General features: G+C 42.5%; 1 protein-coding gene across 1 annotated transcript in view; it reads right to left on the reverse strand.

Moving 5' to 3' along the window:
* Positions 1 to 6,885: 6,885 nt before the first annotated feature.
* The window catches only part of LOC110734784 (late secretory pathway protein AVL9-like), a 34,992-nt gene continuing 20,584 nt past the window's right edge, over positions 6,886 to 21,293 (reverse strand). The window contains exon 2 of the mRNA XM_021914933.1: positions 6,886 to 7,080. Coding sequence (XP_021770625.1) covers positions 6,886 to 7,080 — 195 coding nt within the window. The remainder of the gene's footprint in view (positions 7,081 to 21,293) is intronic.

A 21,293-nucleotide genomic window follows, 5' to 3' on the forward strand; every position in this document is an offset into this window, starting at 1 on the left:
AGTGCATAAACTAGATATGGATCCAAAAAAGAAGCCGGTCCGGCAAAAGAAACGAAACCATGGTGAAGAAAGAAGCAAGGCGGCCGCCGCCGAGGTTAAAAAGTTGCTTGATGCAGGGTTCATTCGGCAATGTTATTTCCCAGACTGGGTTGCAAACGTTGTGTTAGTAAAGAAGCCGAATGGTACCTGGCGAATGTGTGTGGACTACACTGATTTGAACAAGGTGTGCCCCAAGGATAGCTATCCATTGCCTAAGATTGACAGCCTGGTCGACTCAACAGCCAGCCACGCTTTAATGAGCTTCATGGACGCCTACTCTGGCTTCCATCAAATTCCTTTGTGGAAGAAAGATCAGAAAAAGACGGCCTTCGTCACTGATCAAGGGTTGTATTGCTACACGGTCATGCCGTTTGGTTTGAAGAACGCCCCGGCCACCTTTCAAAGAATGATAAACACGGTCTTCTTTGACCAAATTGTAAGGAATGTTGAGGCATACATAGATGATATGATTGTAAAGTCCAAGCTTCAGACAGACCATCTGGCTGACCTCCGATAAACATTCACCACACTCAGGCGGCACCATGTCATGCTCAATCCCAACAAATGTGTGTTTGGAGTTGATTCTGGGAAGTTCCTTGGATTTCTCATCAATCAAAGAGGTATAGAGGCGAACCCTAAGAAAGTAAAGGTGGCCATAGACATGCAGTCGCCTCGAACAGCCCGAGAGGTTCAGAAGTTAACAGGTTGTCTGGCGTCCCTGGGAAGATTTCTCAGCCGGTCAGGCGACAAGTGCCTTTACTTTTTTCAGGCAATAAAGAATAAAGTCAGGTTTGAATGGGGGCCGGATGCTGAGGTGGCCTACTTTGAAGGGCCGGTCAGGTGACAAGTGCCTTTACTTTTTTCAGGCAATAAAGAAGAAAGTCAGGTTTGAATGGGGGCCGGATGCTGAGGCGGCCTTCCAAAAGCTAAAAGTCCATTTGCATTCCTTACCAAGGCTAGTCAGTCCCTTGCCCAAAGAAGTGCTTTACATGTATCTCGCAGTGTTTGACCATGCTCTAAGTGTCGTCTTCCTTGCTGAAAGAGACGGCTGCCAGCTCCCGGTTTACTTTGTCAGTCATGTATTGAAAAATGTCGAGTTGAGGTACCCCCTAGTGGAATAATTCGGTCTTGCCCTGTTCATGGCAGTTAGAAAATTGAAGCCTTACTTCTTGGCACATTCAGTTATCGTATACACAGATCAGCCAATCAAGCGGCCACTGACAACCATGGAGTCGTCTGGCCGAATGATCAAATGGGCGATAGAGATTCAGAGCCTTGAAATCACTTTTGAGCCAAGAAAAGCAGTAAAGGGGCAAGCATTTGCTGATTTTATTGTGGAGATGACTCGGCCCTCTAATTCTCAAATTCCAGACCAAGTCTAGAAGGTTTATGTGGATGGGAGCTCCACTTCTAATGGTTGTGGGGCAGACGTCATATGTTAGTCGCCAGAAGGCGACAGGTACGAGTATGCTCTACGCTTTAACTTCCAAGCCTCGAACAACGAGGCGGAATATGAAGCTTTACTGGCCGGTATCCGCATGTGTAAGGCGGTTGGGGCAAGAAGAATAGGCGCCTGCTCTGACTCACAATTGATAGTGAGTCAGTATAATGGCGAATACGAAGCAACCCATCCAGCCATGATTAAATATTTGCAACCCGTACGAAAAGTGGCCGGGTCACTTGAGGAGTTTCATCTAACTCAAGTACCAAGGTCCGAAAACAACCAGGCGGATGCTCTCTCAAAGTTGGCCTCCTCGGCCTCCTATGATACTCCAAGAATCGTCTTCTGGGAAATAATGGAGAAGAGAAGTATCGAAGAAGAGCCTATTGGAATCCTTGACAGAAGCTCAACTTGGAGGGACGACATCCGAGCATATTCAACATCAGGCACCTTGCCGAATGATCACTCCCAGGCGGCTCTGCTGAAAAAACGGGCGGCCAGCTTCAAAATGTGCAAGGGTGAGCTCTTTAAGAAGGGTTATCTTCTTCCCCTCTTAAAGTGTGTGACCCCAGAAAGAGGACGAGAGGTCCTAGAAGACCTGCATTCAGGGTATTGTGCTTCGCATGTAGGCGGCAGGTTTCTTGCTCAACGAGCAAGGCGGCAAGGTTACTTTTGGCCTACCTTAGAAGCAGACGCCATGGAGATGGTGAAAAAATGTGACAAGTGCCAAAGGTTTGGCAAGTTAATTCACTGTCCGGCTACTGATCTCACGGCCATCCATAGCCCACTACCGTTTGCTAAGTGGGGCATGGATATCCTAGGTCCCTATACGCCTGCTACAGGCGGCAGGAAGTATATACTTGTTGCAGTCGACTACTTCACCAAATGGGTAGAGGCAGAGGCTGTTAAGGGAATCAAGACGAAGGATGTGATCTCATTCATCTGGAAAAATGTCATCACTCGGTTCGGGGTGCCCATGTCTATGGTTTTTGATAATGGTCCCCAATTTGAGACGCCTGTTCTAAAAAATTGGCTGGGAGACCAAGGCATCTCACACTGCTTTGCATCAGTCGACCGTCCTCAAGCAAACGACAAAGTAGAAGCTTTCAATAAGATCATCTCAGACGGTCTTAAGAAGAAGATTGAACGAGCAGGCGGCTTATGGGCAGACGAACTACCACATGTTCTCTGGGCCATTAGGAAGACTGAAAAAAGGTCGACTGGAGAAACTCCATTCCTCCTAACTTATGGGGCAGAAGCTGTTCTTCCAATTGAACACTACAAGCCGACTCTTCAAATAATGTTGTATGACGAATAGGCGAACTGGGAGTCCATGCGCCTGGCATTGGACTCACTTCCAGAACAAACGGGCAATGTAGCCCTGCACCATGAAATGAACCTCCTGAGAATGGCAAGGTCATATAACAAAAGAGTGCACATGCGTCCACTCAAAGTGGGGGACTTTGTACTAAGAAAAATGGAAGCAATCGGTAGGGCTAATGAGTCAGGAAAATTAACTCCCAACTAGGATAGACCCTACCGAATCTATGAAGAGGTCCGGGACGACACCTACTGCTTGGAAACACTAGACGGCCAACCCTTGCCTCGAACCTGGAATGTAGATAATCTAAAGAAGTATTATTTTTGAATGATGTAAATAGCCAAGAGCTACTAATAAAAGTTTGCTATTTTGCTTCATCTATTTTGTACTATGAGGGGCATGCCGCCTACTCCATTAGCAGCCGGCTACTCTCCCTCTTCTCATCAATTGAGGGGCATGCCAACTGGTAAAACAGACGGCTGCTCTCCATTTCACTCAAATATGCATTCAATTAAGAGGGGCACGCCTCTTATAGCTATACAGTCGGCTACTCTACTATAATTATTTCGCCATGAACTACCTAAGGCCTATGGCCGAATGATCAGACTAGGCGCCTAGCCAACTGATCCAATCTTTAAACTAATACGACCTGTCCCAACATCATAGCAGGCATCCGGCGGCATCCCTCAAGATGAAATTCGTCGCAGAGAGCAGCTCCCTTTTGGGTGGAACATTGTTCTATAAACTAATTACACGGCACCTAGACGACTGTCCCCAAGGACAACCACGTAGCCGTTTTTGAGACAAGGATAACTCTAACACTAAACCAATCAAGTGTTAGCAGTTAACATCCGCGTCGGATGACCGTCTGTATTACTTGAGATAAATACAGTTGGTACCTCTTGAGTAAATAGCCAACAAAAATTGGTGAATCAAGGGGATCAGCCGGCCTCCGCCGCCTGGTACCTCTCCTACTTAAGCATAAAAGCTGACGACTAAGTCACTCTCTCATACTTAGTAAGGATCCAAAAAGGTATGACGAGTCCGCCTGTCTAAAGGCGAACTAGAGCTCTCATACCACGACCCTTACTAAGATGATTTCTTTTCAAACCAAACATGTTTGAAAATCTGGTTCGTAGGTCGACTGCTTTTTGGCAAACAGGGACTCAAGAACTATTCCTATTTTAACAAACAAGCAGGCTGGTTATAAGCGGCCTGTTCCTTTCTTAACTGAAAAATTTAAACAAACCTAAGTTATTTTCTAAAATATGTTGGGGGTCCGACTGGGTAAATGGCCGACTGATTGCCTAACCTGGAACTAAGGCAACCAGTCATCTAAGGGCATACCTAGTACCTGTTCGTAATCTTTGGCTTACGATAAGTTACAAATAAAACATTTTTAGCCGAAACAGTCGGTATGGCATACAAGCGGATAGTAGGATCCTCTATACTTTGAAAAAATAAAGCTTAAAGCAAAATTCTGTGAGAAAAGACGACCGAAAGATGGTCGCTGAATTCATATAAACAGCTGGCCATAAAGACCAGCAAAATATTCAATAACCCCGGCCCCCTGGCCGAGTAAAGTGATACAAGAACAAATGGCACGCAGGCCGGAGAAAAGTTTGACAAAATGAAAGCTTTAAACATTAGGAGGAGCTTGAGTTTCAACTGCCGCCTGGTCGAGCTTAGCGTCGGGTGCTTGATTCTTCAAAGCCCCCTCTTTTGACGACTCGCCTTCAGGGGCAGGAGCTTTATGCGCATCCACCTAAATCGGTTGCAGGGCCACCTCCTCTTCCTCCTCTAAGCTGGAGTCAACCGCCTCGTCTTCCTCAGCCGGCTGCCTCATGATCTATTGGTTGTACGTTGTAGTACAAGCGTTGAACTTTTTCTCCCAAGCGGCATAGTGAGCTTTTGGGAAGAGGGCTGTCCAGGTCATCTTCATAATCTGAGCCGAGTCCTCCATCATGGATTGAGCTAAAGCCATCTTTTCAGCCTCGACCTTCACATTAAGATCTTTGGTGATGGCCGCATCCTGCTTCTCCAAGCGCTCCTTGAGTGTGTCAAGAGACGTCTGCAGACCTTCAGCCTTATGGGCAATGTTTTTAAGGGGCCGCAGCTCATCTTTGAGGCTCTTGAACGCCTGCTCCAACTCGTTGTTCTTCTTGTTGGCCGCCTCCAACTCAGCGCGGATAGTGGAAGTGGCCTGCGCCTGATAATAAAGAATATCAGTTGTCAAAATTTCATTTTGGGCAATTTGAAACATTACCTTATCAACATCAGAGGCGGACATAGCTTTAGCAGCCTTTACCTCTTTATTCTTGACGCTAATTGGCCTACGGAGGCCGTGTACTAGCAGCAGGGTCGAAAGAAGAGAAAACCAGGCGTCAAACTTGAAAATAACCAAACAGGCGCCAGTTTTGAAAATAACAGGCGGCAGGCAAGGTTGATATTTTAAAATTCTAAGTATACCTCAGATAGGAGGCCAATGATGCCGTCTAAGTCAAGGGTGCCGACTCCCTTGACCGCATCCCTCTCCTCTAGAGGGATAGCCTTGATCATTGACTTGGCCATCTCGACCAAGTCTGGTTCTTGATGGCCGCCTGCATCCGAAGAAGGGAAAGGTTAGAATAATGAAGAAAACATTGAAGAAAAAGTTTAAGTCTAGCAAAGCTATATTATACCTCTCGGCGGCCGACTGTCCCTAAGGACTTGTGATGGTTTACCCACACTTTGTGGGGTGATCGGTTGTTTGTCAGCCGACTGCTTCCTGGCAGATCCAGGCGTACTCCCAGCAGTCATCTTCCAAACTTTTGAGTCCGGTTGTTGGGAGGAAGAGGATTTGGAAGTGCCCGCCTGCGAAAAAAAGATGAATGGTCAATACTACTAATAGCAGACTTTCAAGGCACAATTTGAAAGATCAGAAACTCACTATGGGCGTCTCCTTGGTAGGAGAATCAGAAGAGGTCCGCTTCTGATGCATGATGGAGGTCCGCATCAAGGCGGCCGCCTTCTTTGACGCAGAAATGTGGTCCATAGCTTCAGCTGAAAATAAAACTGCAAAGAGTTGGAAAAAATTCGAAAGCAAGGCCAAAGATGTGTACATATGCTCAAGAGGCCGGCTACCTCTGGAGGACCGACTGCTAAAGCCACAGGCGGCCAAAAAGTACTCGTCATAGAGCCATTGAAACTTTAAGACGCAGTTTAGGGGCACTTGCTCTCGTACCCTAGTAGTAGATTTTGCCCTAATCTCTACTTTGAAGAGTTATCGATCAAGGATCTCTTCCCTAGCCTTGAGGGGGACAAGCGGCATGCTGCGACCGCCTGCTAGAAGAGGCGAATCCTTGTTCCACCTATTCTAGCAGTTGTTCAGCAGCTTGTCAGGGCTGGCAATGATGAGGAAGGTGTTTCTCTAATCCTTCCATTTATTTTCTTTGCCCCTCGTCATCAGATAGCCTTTGTGGCTCGTTATTTGATACTAGCCGGTACCGCTTGCTTTGGGGGTTCGGCTGAAGTAATTCATATGGGTGAACGCCTCAAAATTCGGCTCCACCCCATGCATTTCACACCCGGCTACATAGCCAAGGATGTTGAACCAGGAATTCGGGGCTAACTGTCATAGCCCCACCTCGTATCCATCGAGGATTTGTTGAACGACCGGATGCAAGGGAAATCGCAGACCAGCCTTAATGGCCGCCTCATAACAGCCAAAGCAGGCGTCCCCATAGCTGGCTCCAGCTGGCCAGGTGACGACATCTTCAGCATCCGACACAAAAACTTGGAAATTAGGACCCATCACATGGTCCGATAGAAAAGAGTCTATTCTCTCTTTCATGGCCTTGATGCGGCCCTTTGGGACATGAAAGTAATAAGGAGTATTCAACCCCCTATGAAAGGCGGATGGTTCCGACCAGTCGTCCCCCTTTTCAGCTGCATGAGACAGTCTCGCCTCATGCAAACGAGAATACCTTTCCTCTGAGTTTATAGAGAGGCGGCTTGAAGAGCTAGAGTTAGACTCGCTATCAGAAGAGTCCGACTCCTCCCCTCTCCCTGAGGGGGCCGACCCCTCTTCTTCTCTAGGGGTCGTCTACTGACTGGCCAGGTCAACAGTGAAGTGGGAAGGGGCTACCTTAGCTCCCTCCTCAGAGCTCTCAGCAGAAGGGCCACCTTGGGTCCCTACGGTATCAGGCGGCTGGTCCGACAGTTCACTAATCTGAACCCGAAAAGAGGAGCCATCAAAGTTTTCAATCCTCTGTCTCTTTTTTGTTCTTGCCATACTGTCCTGCATAGATACAAAGACAGTTGGATTCCGGGACTTGCGCAAAGTTTGAAGTACCGCAGGGCAGTAGGCACCCCTAGTCCTACACTCAGCCGTTTCCGGTGATCGGCTGATTGTTAGCCTAGGTCGTGCCAGATTCTTTTGAGGTCTCATTTTCAAAAAAGAAATAAAAAGTGCAAAAGCGAAACAGAGAAAGGATAAAGGAACAGACGGCTACCTGAAACTTAAGTTCTGAAAGAAAGCTTGATCGAACAGGCGTCCAACAAAAACAGGCGGTTGGTAAAAGCAGTCGTCCAGAAAGTCAGAGCTCAAGTTCAGGGGTCCGAGAGTTCTCTTGAAAAAGTTCGCAAATGTGAACAAAAGACTTGGTCAACATGCCCTTATATAGGGTAGAATGAGAATGCAAAGGGTCACTTCTGAATTCAAAAAATGAGCGGGAAAAATGCTCGGCCCGTCATAGGGCGACACCTGTAGCAGGTCGTCGCCTGTTACAGGCCGACACCTGTCACAAGTGACATGTGAACAGTCACATGCCACCTGTGAGGGGCAAATAATTAGGGGATTTTTCCCTACCAATCACCATCTGACAAATGGACCATCCAGGCTCTGCCAAGTGTCCGCCACATGGACCAATTAGAGCCTGCCACGTGTCAAGTGTTTACTAGTCAACCTTGGACCTCTTATGCCATGACACGTGGCCTCCCCCATGCCAAATGGGAAAACCGGCCACCTAGGCCCAAAGTCTTGTGGAAGCCCAATCAGCCCTAGGTTGACCTAAACCTAGGACTGGCACACATCCCAAGGTATATAAATAGGTTCATTAATCCTCATTAAAGGGGGATTCAGCAATTAATTACTCTCACCTAGAGAACCTAAACACACTGATCACTCCTCCCCTAGAGGAACCAAATCTCCCAACCTTTACTTTTCCGCACTTATTACTCCTCAAACAAGTACTAACTTGACCGTCGGAGGCGGAATTCCCACTACAAGGAGTCTCCGTTGTTTTGCAGGTACAGGCGCAAGGAGACCAGTCCCGGAATTGTAACTCTCCCGTAAGACTTCAAAAAACCCCGAAACACTAGCCATAACCGCTAGCATGGCCGCAAACCCAGCAGCCCTACACAGGTGCTGGCCGAGCAAGCATGCTAGCACTACTAGCAAGTCCAGTCGCAAGCTAGCGCGCTGTGCCTCGCTGGCAGCTACTAGCATTGGCTACCTATGCTAGCATGCCTAGGCACACGCAGGACATTAGTAATGCCCAACACCGAGCTGCCCGCATATGTGTGGCACGCAGTTGCGGGTTTGTGCAAGGAAGCAACACAACAACATTAGCTAGCTCGCAAGAGCTTGCGGTAGCAGCGCTAGCACGCCCAACAGCACCCCGCATGCATGAGAGGCACGCTTGTTGGGCTGCACACACATGCAACCAGCCAGCAGGCCCAGCCTAGGGGCCAGGCAGCCAGCGGGGTAGCCTTAGCGCTCAAGGCAGGCCACGCCAGCTGGGATGATGCGTGTGGGGCGTGTGCATGAAGTGGTTTGTAGGATTTCTTGGGGATCAAGGGGAGGATGGTCACCCACCCCCCCTTGTGGTCCTCACCTAGCCACTTACTCTCCACTTGACACTTGTTGTTTGTTGATTCATTTGCATTTTAATTTGATTTTTGAATTAAAATAAATTGAATAAATGCCTTTTTACCAACACTCCCACATTGATGGGAGATTAGAATTCAAGGGCTCCTTTCCTTATAAATACCAATCATTTGAAATAGGGAAAGGGCACTTGAGTTGTGAACTTGAAAGGATCTGCACAAGCGAGAACACTTTCATTCTAATAATCTAAGTACTTTTGGTCTTGCCCCGACTAAGCTTCGGGGTAGGGGCTGTTTGGGTTGGGGCTCGAGGGTGAGAGCCATTGAAGGCTTCCGCATTTGCGAAGCTCTACGCTTTCTAGTACAAGATCTAAGAAAGAGAAAAGCACGCATCAAGGGTATGATCGTCTTTTCTTTCTTTATCTCTCTTTGTTAATTAAATATGTGATTGTTAATTAATATGCATGTTTAGTTACTTTAATTTGTGTGCGGATTTTGGGAGGGTTTCATTCTTCGTAGTGTCGGACACTACGAAACCCAACAGCGGTATCGGAGCCGCGCTTATTTAATTATTGTAACTAATAATTAATTAAGGTGATTTAAATGGATTTAAATTTCTGGTATTGCTTTCTAATTAGATTAGAAGCCCGTTTTAATTAGTTTTAATCTCGTTTTAATGCTAATTTTGGCTAAAGAACCCAGATTTTGACCCAAAAGTAGTGAATTTTGGGTGGAATCGATGTTCTAAATCAGTTTTAATCCTATATGTGGGTAGTGCAGAAGCCAAATTCCGACCAGAAACATGTTTTTCGAGGGGTTTTTTGTTTTTGACGAAAACTTTTAAATATTTAAACCCTGATTAATTATGGCAAGTTAATGTTGAAAAGAATGGTGTCCTTCCAACAAGTGTATTATTCCGATAGAGGTTTTCTGAGTTTTTGGAAAGCTAATTCTTTAGTAAGGTCAAGTGATCGGAATGTCTAGGTGGAGGCCGTTTCCGATTAGTAATATTAATGTACAATTAATATTACAGCTTAATCTTGACTAGACCCTTCGGGTCACACCCAATCGAGTAACCGATCCGAGGTGACGAATCAATCCGAAGGATTAGATGAGTCGTTAGAGCATTACGAACAAAGACTTCGGATATTGAGCTTAGAGCGTCGAGATCGAGCGTTGCTAGTCGAGTCGAATTTAGAATTCGACGAGACGTAAAATCAATCGAGTTACAAGTATGTGCCTAGTCGTAGCCTTGCATAGGCCTAGCCATGTGAGTGCTAGGCTCATGATGCTAGCTAGCCATGGCAGCCCCGCATCATCGCATAGCAGCATGCTATGCTGTGCATGATGCTGGGCGCTAGCAGCCTTGCTAGCATGCTAGGCCTGGCAGCAGCAACATAGCTTTTGCAGCCTAGTGCAACGCAGCACCACAAGCAGCACGCACCAGCCAGCAGCGTGCTAGGCATGCTGGGCTGTGCGTGTGCCTCACATAGCAGCGCCCAACGCCATGCACCAAACAGCAGTGTAGCATTGCGTGTTGGCTGGCTGGCTGCGCATGCATGCGTGTGTGCTAGTTGGCTGGCCAGGCTGCCCAGCCTTGGTGCTAGGCGCCAGCTAGCAGCCTTGGCAGCCAAGGTAGGCTACCAGCCAGCCACTTGGATAGGGAGGATCCGGCTTGTGTGTGTGGCGACCAAAGGTGGTGGCCATTACCTTGGGCACCAAGGCTATGGTCCCCTCCTCTTGAAATGGTCCTCACCTAATCACTCTTCCTCCATTTAACACTTGTAACTCATTGATTGCACTACTCATTAATTTGTTTTTTATTAAAATAAATTAATAGAAAAATGCAATTCTCCCACATGGATGGGAGAAGGGAGATTCAAGTCTCCTTTCCCTATAAATACCCAAGTTTGGATTTTGGGAAAAACCACTTGAGTTGAACTCCATGAGGAATCTCCCTTAAGTTGAGAAAACCTCTAAGTTCGTAATACTCTTGTCTTTCTTGGTCTAGCCCCGACTAACCTTCGGGGTAGGGGCCGTTCGGGTCGGGTCTCGAGGGTGGACTCTGTTGGAGGCCGTCGCACTTGCGAGGCTAGAGCTTTCGAAGTAAGAGCTCGATTTGCGAGCGAAGCACGCATCGAGGGTATAATTTATTTCTCTCTTCTTTTAATTATTGCTTAATTATGTTATGCTTGTTTTAATTGCTGTAGTTATCAGGGCGGGTCTTGGGGGTTTCCTTTCCACGTAGTGTGGGTCACTACGAAACCCTACAGCAGTATCGGAGCAGCGCTCCTTTTAATTATTGCAATTATTTATTAATTAAGGTGTTTTAAGTAAGATTCAATTTCTAGTTTTGCTTTTCTAATTAGATTAGAAGCTCGTTTTAATAAATTTTAAAACTCGTAGTTTTTATCGATTTGGCTGTCGAACCTAGATTTTGGCTCAAAAATAGTGATTTTATGGTGGAATCGACATTGTGGAATAGATTAAACACTTTTAGGACTGTCCAGAAGCCAAATTTGAACCAGAAACCCATTTTTTCTAGGGTTTTTCGTTTTTCAACAAAAATTTTAAATCTTTTAAGCCTTGATTAATACAAGCATTACAAGGTTAGATTAAATGCATTATTGCATCCCTAATCTAATGCTATTTTAATTATCCTTAAGCATAATTATGGAGTTTTAATTAGTGCTTAAGTTGATATGCCTTTTTCACATAAACTTGTTTTTCACAATTATGCAAATAAATTGCATTAATGTGTGAATGTTTGATGTGAATGTGTATTTTTAAGTTCCCAAGTATGTTAAAGTTCTAATCTTTAAAAGTTTAAATGGTTGGAACTCTAACCCTTAATTCCATATTGAACAAAGTTTGGATTTTTCATGTTTGGTTGATTAAAATCCATGAAGTTCAAATGCTTGTGAGTAAAATTTGATTAAACTTCATATTGGAAGATGTAATCTTGATATTTTTATCATTAGATGGTTAATTTATTTTTCCAACTCCCATTTGTCAAATCCATTATTAATTTGCATTTTGGTTAAATTAATTATGGATGTAGCCCTTCAATTTTGTTGCATCAAGTTAGACCTAAAATTGATTCAAAGAATGGTTCTTGAATAATTTAGGCATGTGCACTACTAAAATTGAATTTATTTAATTTAGACTTGTTATATTTTCTCTATGCTCTAAATTGATTCTAAAATAAATTTAGAATTAATTTTTGTCACACGAATATCGGGATTAAAATCCCGAGTCAAAAGCACACAAATTGAGGTAAAAGACACCCAAGCACCACCAAGGCTAGCCGGGATGCTCTCGCAGCCCACATGTGGCTGCCTTGGTGCGCATGATGGTGCTCCCACCTCGCTGTGTTGCTGCTGTGTGGGGAGAAAATAGTGCGCTATAGTGTGCTGCTGCGTGTGGTGTGTGGCTGCTGGGCACTGCTCGCAAGTGCTGCTAGGCAGCGAGGGAGCAAGCCACAGCTGGCCAGCCACACCTGCCAGCGCACATGCACGTATGCTAGCATGCGAGCATGATGCGTGCTGGTGCTAGCAGGCGCAGCAAGGACTTGCTAGGCAGGCTGCCTGCGCCTAAGCACAGCACAGCCGCAGCCTTTGTGCTAGGCACTCGTTGTGTGTGGGCTGTTTTTCCGATGCATGGGCTATGAATTTTGCAATTTTTCAGCTTTAATAATTTTATGTAATTATTTTAACGAGGTGAAAACCTCGATTTTTCAGTTTTGCAAAATTATGGGTTATGCCAACTTAATTGATCGGATTAATTAAGTGTGGATGCAGAATTTAGTGGGAGCTTATTTATTTACGTGAGCAATTTGCATTTTAGAAATAATGGATTAAACAATTTTGACTAGTTTTAATTAGGCGCGTTAATCGGATTAACCTCCTATGTTAGTTACTAGTTTTGCGTGTTTAATTATGTATTTTGTAATTTTCATGGGCCATTCAAAAATAGTGAATGGGTGAATGGAAGATTGTTTTCAAAACAGGTTATTGAAAAGGCAACTAGTAGGGCCCGACTAGGATAGAAAATACGGACTGCGTTCCTTTATGTATTTTTGTAAACCTGATTACGGTATGCGTACCGTTAAGTATTTTAGTACTTTAGTTTAATCTTAGTCGTACTAGCTAGTTATTTTATTTTGGCCAAGATGTCTCAAGACGGCGTTTCGATGAAGACGAGCCAAGATGAAGGCCCTTGAAGATTTGAAGATTTCAAGGGGTCATGCTAGTTGCCGAATGCATCAATTTATGCCTTATATATATTGTTGTTATATATGATTGCTAGATGCATGTCTAGGATTTCTATAAAGTTGCGATGATTAGTTAAGTTCACTTAAATCAACCAACATAGAAACCCTAGGTCCCTTAATAATATTAAGCTAAAAATTGCCGTTCCAAGAACAACACTTACCGAACTAATGCGCGTATGTGATCACTACTTCCCTAGGAACGTAAGGTATACTAGGTATACGAGTTGTCTTGGTTAAGCTCAACGATATCAGTAAGGAGTCCTTAGATGTCGTGGCAAAAGAGATAAAATGTCAAGGATGCATTAGATGCGACATTTTATCAAACCGAGAGTAGCTTAGAGCTATTAGCAATTGGATTGCTTACCCTAAGATATTAAGAGTTAAGACAAGCCAAAGAATGCTTAATTACTTTCTGATTTTTGGGATCTTGGAATCATTTTCTTCTCGTCTAAAAGGGACAAATTTTAATGCGTGGATAAAACACATAATAAGATTGAAAGTTTACATATATGCTTTGAATTTCAAACTTATTATGATCTTGATAAATGGTTAAACTTTGCACTTATATATTAGTAGAATTCTTAATCAAATTATATTGTTTCCATTGATTGGTAAAAGGAATCTTTCGAGAATGGTTCTCAAAGAAAGAAAAGGGCACTTCTAAGATACAACTTCTCATAATCGACTAAAGTCCGAAAGGACAGTTGGATGTCATGTTTTCAAAATACTAGGTAGTTTTGACAAACATAAAATATTGAGTTGAAAAACTCAAAATTGTCAATAGTTGACAAACCAACATATCTTTTCACTTCATACGCTCATGAGTAGGACTCATTGATGAAGTAATTCAGGTACGAATTAGTTGAAAAGATAAAACATTGTTTTGCAGCGCATTAGATGCTTAATTATGCCTAACAAAGTATAAAAGTCAAGGAAGTTAAAGAAATGATTCTTAAAGTTATGAGATGATGTATAATAAGAAATATAGGAAACAAGGAACAAACGAAAGGAATAAGGTTCCTTTTCTACGCTTGAGTTCGTGTTATTATGGTCAACTTAGCAACTCGTTATCTTCACTAGTATTGGATACTACTTGAGTGTTCCACTTTGAAAGTGACCTCAAACTATTGAAGACAAGCTAAGTTATTGACTTACAAGCTTAGAATGAAGCTAGTAATGCTACATCAGTTGTAAGGTCACTTGTTTTGTTTAAAGTCCTTTTAAAACTAAGGCTGAACAAATAATGGTTATTATGTTCCATAATCAGCTAACGATCCGTTTACACACGGAAAGACTCACATTCAAAAGTAAAAGCAATAGTTACTCGGTTTACTTGAATGATATGGTCGCATAAGCCATGAGTCAAGAATTCTTGATTATAAACAAACATTTCCCAACCATGAAACTCACAAAGTTCAAGTCATGGACATAATTTGTGCTCCAAACCCTTTAGCAATGTCACTAACAACAAGAACTACTCAAGGCTCTATTAGATAGAATCTTGACAGATGATCGATTCGGAATCGTTCTAAGACAAGAAAGTCTTACTTGTTGAAATAGACAAACAAAGGAGCTATTGTTCTTGGTAAAGACAATTGACTCCGAAAGCTAAAAGGAATTCATTACTTCAATGTCTCACAAGAATTTGCAAGAATATGGCTATATTCATCAAATGTGAGCAAACTGAACCTCGAGTAGCTCAAATGTTCAGTGAAGTATAGAATCGACTTGGAAAGATATCAAAACATCTAGATTAGATCAAGTGATGTTTTCTTGAGCCAAGTGTGATCATATCAAACTTATGAAATTGAAATTTCACAATGAGCTCCACAAAGAACATAGTGTTTCTTGACGGAGACCTCGATGCCATTTGGAAATGACTCGCATGATGATGGATCACATTCCTTCCTATAAAGTTCTTAAAGATTTGCACAAATGACTAAATGTTACACTAAAAAAAAATGTCGACGCTATGAAAGGACACCATATTCAATTATGGATAGAAATAGTTTCTAGCGTCTTTTCAAGTATATGTCTAGGGCTCTTAGCTCAGTGGGAGTTCATTAACTCAGTGGGAGCTAAGTGGCTCAATAAGGGCTAAGATAGCTCGAGAAGAGCTAGTTGTTTGTTTTAAAACGAACTTTTACCCAAAGACAATATACATGTCTTTTTGTAAGTATTCAAGTGACACTACGGGCATTACCTCCACAACCTAATTGAGAACATAGTATTTTTTGCTCTAAATGGTGTCTTTCTGGAAAGTAACGCCTTTCCAAAATGACAAGTGGGAGGAAAATCCAACTCGGACGAAGTTCGAGAGGACGAGCAAAAATGTCAACCTAATAAAACTGACAATCAAAATGCTTTAGAAGTAGTTGATAAGATTGGTAAGAATCAAATAGACAATGTAAATGCTCAACTCGGACGAAGTTCGAGAGGACGAGCAACAATGTCAACCTGATAAAACTGACAATCAAAATGCTTTAGAAGCAGTTGATAAGATTGGTCAGAATCGAACAGACAATGTAAATGCTCAACTTGGACGAAGTTCGAGAGGACGAGCAACAATGTCAACCTGATAAAACTGACAATCAAAATGCTTTAGAAGAAGTTGATAAGATTGGTCAGAATCAAACAAACAATGTAAATGCTCAACTCGGACGAAGTTCGAGAAGATGAGCAACAATGTCAACCTGATAAAACTGACAATCAAAATGCTTTAGAAGTAGTTTATAAGATTGGTCAGAATCAAACAGACAATGTAAATGCTCAACTTATTACCCCATATAGGTATAGAATTCACCAAAGGCTTGGATTGAATCCTATAAATTTCTATCAAGTTAGAAATAAACCTAAGACTTACAGACATGTTATTCACCATTGGATGGTGAGAGAATAGTGTCTTGTAAATTAGCTACGACAAATCCAAATTCCGAATAATGGTTAGAGGCCATAAAATCCGAAATAGACTCCATGTTTTTAAAATCATGTTTGGAACTTGATTCATTTGCATGAAGGGTGACAGACCCATCAATCGCAAAAAAGTTTTCAAGGAGAAAACTGACAAATGTGGAAATGCACAAGCATACAAAGCTAGATTGTTTGAAAAGGATACAATTAATTCACGGTGTTGATTTTAATAAAAACCTATTCACCAATTGGAATGCTAAAGTATTTTCGTGATTGTTCTAGAAAAATTGCACGTATGAAATATGGCAAGATACAAAACCGCCTTCCGAAAATTGGATTTTGGAAGAGACTATGGAAATAGTCTAAGGGTTTTGCAATTCTAAATAAATGCTAGATTTGAAAGAAAGCTCAAGAAATCCATTGTGGGATTAAATGAAGCATTGAATGAAGGAATTGGAACATGCATTCTCATAAAGTCAATAAAAGGTTTGGCCAAAGGAGAATCATAGAAATTCTTATAAAAAAGAAGTTTAGTGGGAGCAAGAGTCAATCTTGTATGGTCCAACAAGAAGTTTGTGAACTCTATTGTGACATTACTATCAAATGCTAAATGCTTAGATTTGAAAGGATTTTCGACAATGGACCAAGCAAAAGGCGACACTTAGTACATATGGGAATTAAGATCTATTGGATAGACTTAATGAAACGTTTAAACGAGTAAGGGAATTTACCGTGTTAAACATGAAGGACTTGAAAAGGCTTTTGACCCATATGTATAAAACTAAGTAAATGTTTGAACTAAGTATAAGCTGGGTAAATACTAAGTAAAACAAGAAAGACTCTAGTCGAGACTCTCAACCGTATCACATAGCAAACAGTTGAAAGGAATGGTGTCCTTCCAACAAGTGTATTCTTCCGATAGAGGGTTCATAATTATAACAAAGCTAATTATTCAGTAAGGTCAAGTGATCGGAATGCCTAGGTGGAGGCTACTTCCGATCAGTATATCAATGTACAAATGATGTTTCAGCTTAATCATAACTGAACCCTTCGGGTCGAACCTAATCGAATCACCGATCCGAGACGACGAATTAATCCGAAAGGATTTAATGAGTCAGCAGAGTTTTACGAATACTGACGTCGGATATTGAGCCTAGGGCATCGAGACCGCGTCGCGAAATCACAAAGCGACAAGTATGAACATAGCCCTAGCACCACACTGGCCTAGCCATGTGGATGCTAGGCTAGTTCAAGCTAGCATGCACCTAGCATGGCTAGGCGCAAGCCTAAGCACACTAGGTGTGCTAGGCGCACCATCGCAGCCTAGGTGCACCATCGCAACCTTGGCGCGCCATGGCAGCCTATCGCAAGCTCTAGGCGCACCAGGAGCCCATGGTAGCCTATCGCAAGCTCTAGGCGCACCAGGAGCACCTGGCAGCCTATTGCAAGCAATAGGCGCACCAGGTTATGATTTGGGCTATGATTTTTTGCATTATCCCGTCTTTAAAATATTTTAAGTAATTATTTTAATGAGGTTTTAAACCTCGAATTTCGATTTTGCAAAATTTTGACAAATTTTGGGTTATGCCGACTTAATTAATCGGATTAATTAAGTACGGATGCGGAATTTATTGGGAGCTTAATTAATTACGTAATCCTTTTGCGTTTAGAAATAATGGATTAAACAATTTTGACTAGTTTTAATTAGGCGCGTTAATCGGATTAACCACCTAAGTTAGTTACTAGTTTTGTGTGTTTAATTATGTATTTTGTAAAATTGCAGGGGCCATTCACAAATAGTGAATGGATGAATGGAAGATTGTTATTCAAAACAGGTCTTTGAAAATGGCAACTAGCGGGGCCCGACTAGGATAGAAAATACGGACTGCGCTCCGTTATGTATTTTTGTAAATCTAAATACAGTCTGCGAACCGTTAAGTATTTTTGTACTATTAGATTAATCTTAGTCGTTCTAGCTAGCTTCTTTTATTTCATTTTGGCCAAGATGTCTCAAGACGGCGTTTCGATGAAGACGAGCCAAGATGAAGACCCATGGAAATTGAAGATTTCAAGGGGTCATGCTAGTTGCCAAATGCATCTATTTTATGCCTTATATATATTGTTATTATATATGATTGCTAGATGCATGTCTAGGATTTCTATTATGTTGCGACGATTAGTTAAGTTCACTTAAGTCAACCAACATAGAAACCCTAGGTCCCTTAACAATATTGAGCTAAAAATTGTCGTTCCAAGAACAACACTTACCAAACTAATGCGCTTATGTGATGGGCTACGCCAAAGCGAGACATCACTACTTCCCTAGGAACGTAAGGTATACTAGGTATACAAGTTGTCTTGGTTAAGATCAACGATATCAGTAAGGAGTCCTTAGATATCGTGGCAAAAGAGATAAAATGTCAAGAATGCATTAGATGCAACATTTTATCAAACCGAGAGTAGCTTGGAGCTATTAGCAATTAGATTGCTTACCTTAAGATATTTAATGATTAAGACAAGCCAAAGAATGCTTAACCATTTCTTGATCTTTGGGATCTCGGAATCATTTTATTCTCGCCCATAAGGGACATTTTAAATACGTGGATAAAATGCTCAATAAGATTGAATATATGCATAAACGTTTTAAATTTCAACTTATTGATTTATGAATGGTTTTTCACTTCAAATTCTTTCAATTGTCGAACAATATCTGCAAGTAACTCAAACAACAACCAATTCTCTTTACGCTCAATTCTCGACAAGGAGAAGTTGAGCGGGCCAAACTTTCTTGATTGGCAAAGGAATCTCCGCATTGTACTAATGCAGGAGCAAAAGGATTATGTCCTTGATGAGGAAATGCCCGACGCTCCCAATGAGGAGGTCACTCAGGCTGCCCTTAACCGATGGCAAAGTGCCAATCGGGATGTCAAATGCATCATGTTGGTCACTATGTCTCCGGACCTTCAAAAGACTTTCTTTGAAAAGGAGACGACTTTTGAGATCATTTCTGTGCTTCAGAATATGTTTCAAGAGCAGGCCCGAACTGAAAGGTTCGAAACCCACAGGCAGATCCTTGAGAGCAAGCTCGAGAAAGGAGAGCCAGTCAGCTCGCATGTCATCAAAATGATTGGATTATTTGAGAACATGGAAAGGCTTGATGCTGGGTTTTCAACCGAGATGGCAATTGACATCATTCTCCACTCGCTTCACAAAGGCTATGATCAGTTCAAAATGAACTATAATATGCATAGTATGGAGGAAACCCTCACCGAGCTTCATGGTATGTTGAAGCAAGCCGAGCAAACCCTCAAGGATGAGGGCAAGCATGACATGCTCATGGTGAGAAAGGGCAAGCCATTCAAACGTCCGGGCAAAAAGAAGAGCTTTAATGGGAAAAAGAAGAAGTTCCCGCCTAAGTCAAAATCTGCCAAGGGCAGCAAGGACAAAAAGGCAGCCTCTTCTAAATCTGATTTCGAATGTTTCTACTGCATGAAGAAGGGACATTGGAAACGGGACTGCCTCAAATTCAAGGAAGATATGAAGAATGGCAACGTTTCTTCTTCATCAGGTATTTTCGTTATAGACTTAAACTTCGCTAGCAAAACATCATGGGTATAAGATACCGGATGTGGCTCACACCTTTGTTACAATGCTCAGGGACTAAGGATAAATAGGAGGCTAGAGAAGGGAGAGGTCGAGCTTCGGGTCGACAATGGAGCAAGGATGTCTGCCGTCTCCGTTGGAACTCTCTGTTTGTCTTTGCCCTCAAGGCTTATTCTAGAACTTGAAAACTGCTATCATGTTCCAAGAGTAACCAAAAACATTATTTCAATATCGGCGTTGGACGCCAAAGGATTCGAATTTCGAATCAAAAACAATAGTTGTTTTATTTATTTTGATAATGTTTTATATGGTAAGGCACATTCAGAAAATGGTGTTTATGTGCTTTCACTAGACAAACAGGTTTATAACATCAATAATATTGCCAAAAGGGCAAAGACCATCGAGTCGAATCAAACCTACTTGTGGCATTGTCGTCTTGGCCATATTAACATCAAGCGCATCAAGAAACTTCTTCAAGAAGGTGTTCTTGACTCATTCGACTTAGAGTCGTTTGAAAATTGCAAAGGATGCTTATTAGGCAAGATGATAAAACAGCCATTCTCCAAGTTGGGAGAAAGGGCAAGTGACTTAGTAGGTCTAATACACACGGATGTATGTTGACCAATGAGTACACCCGCAAGACAAGGTTACCAATATTTCATCACTTTCACCGACGATTATAGTAGATATGGCTATATCTACTTAATGTCGAATAAATCTGAATCTTTTGAGAAATTCAAAGAATTTCGGAAAGAAGTTGAAAATCAACTTGGCAAGAAAATTAAAGCACTTCGATCGGATCGAGGTGGCGAATATTTGAGCCATGAATTCGACGATCACTTGAAAGAAAATGGCATTCTTTCGGACTTGACACCTCCCGGAACTCCTCAATGGAACGGAGTGTCCGAACGGAGGAATCGAACCTTGTTAGATGTGGTTCGATCAATGATGGGTCTTAGTGAACTCCCTATCTCTTTCTGGGGACATACGCTACAAACTGCAGCACTGACACTGAATAGAGCTCCGTCAAAAACTGCTGAAAAGACTCCATATGAATTATGGACTAAGAAACCTCCTAGGTTGTCTTTTCTCAAGATTTGGGGATGCGAAGCATATGTTAAGCGATTAATTTCGGACAAACTTCACCCCAAATCGGATAAGTGTTTCTTTGTGGGATATCCAAAAGAAACCAAAGGGTATTACTTCTACAATAAATCCGAGAACAAAGTATTTGTTGCTTGTGATGTTGTCTTTTTGGAGAAGGAACACCTTTCCAAAATGACAAGTGGGAGGAAAATCGAACTCGATGAAGTTCGAGAGGACGAGCAACAATGTCAACCTGACAAAACTGACAATCTAGATGCTTTAGAAGCATCTAAGAAGATTGGTCAGAATCAAACAGACAATGAAAAAGCTCAACCAATTACCCTTCGTAGGTCGCAACGGCAAAGATCTCAACCAGACAGATACCTCGGTATCGTCTTAACTGATGATCAGGACATCCTAGTCATGGATGGTGATGAGCCGGCGACATACAAGCAAGCTATGACGAGCCCCGAATCTGAAAAATGGCTAGAGGCCATGAAATCCGAGATGGACTCCATGTCTTAAAATCAAGTCTGGGACTTGGTGAATTTTCCCGAGGGTTATACACCTATTGGTTGCAAATGGATCTTCAAAGTGAAGACAGACAAGGATGGAAATTTATCAATATACAAAGCTAGACTGGTGGTAAAAGGCTATAGACAAATCCACGGGATTGACTATGATGATACTTTTTCACCAGTTGCAATGCTAAAATCCGTCCGGATCATCCTAGCGATTGCTGCATATTACGA

The sequence above is a fragment of the Chenopodium quinoa genome, unplaced genomic scaffold (assembly GCF_001683475.1).
Source record: "Chenopodium quinoa cultivar QQ74 unplaced genomic scaffold, ASM168347v1, whole genome shotgun sequence".
Lineage (NCBI taxonomy): Eukaryota > Viridiplantae > Streptophyta > Magnoliopsida > Caryophyllales > Amaranthaceae > Chenopodium > Chenopodium quinoa.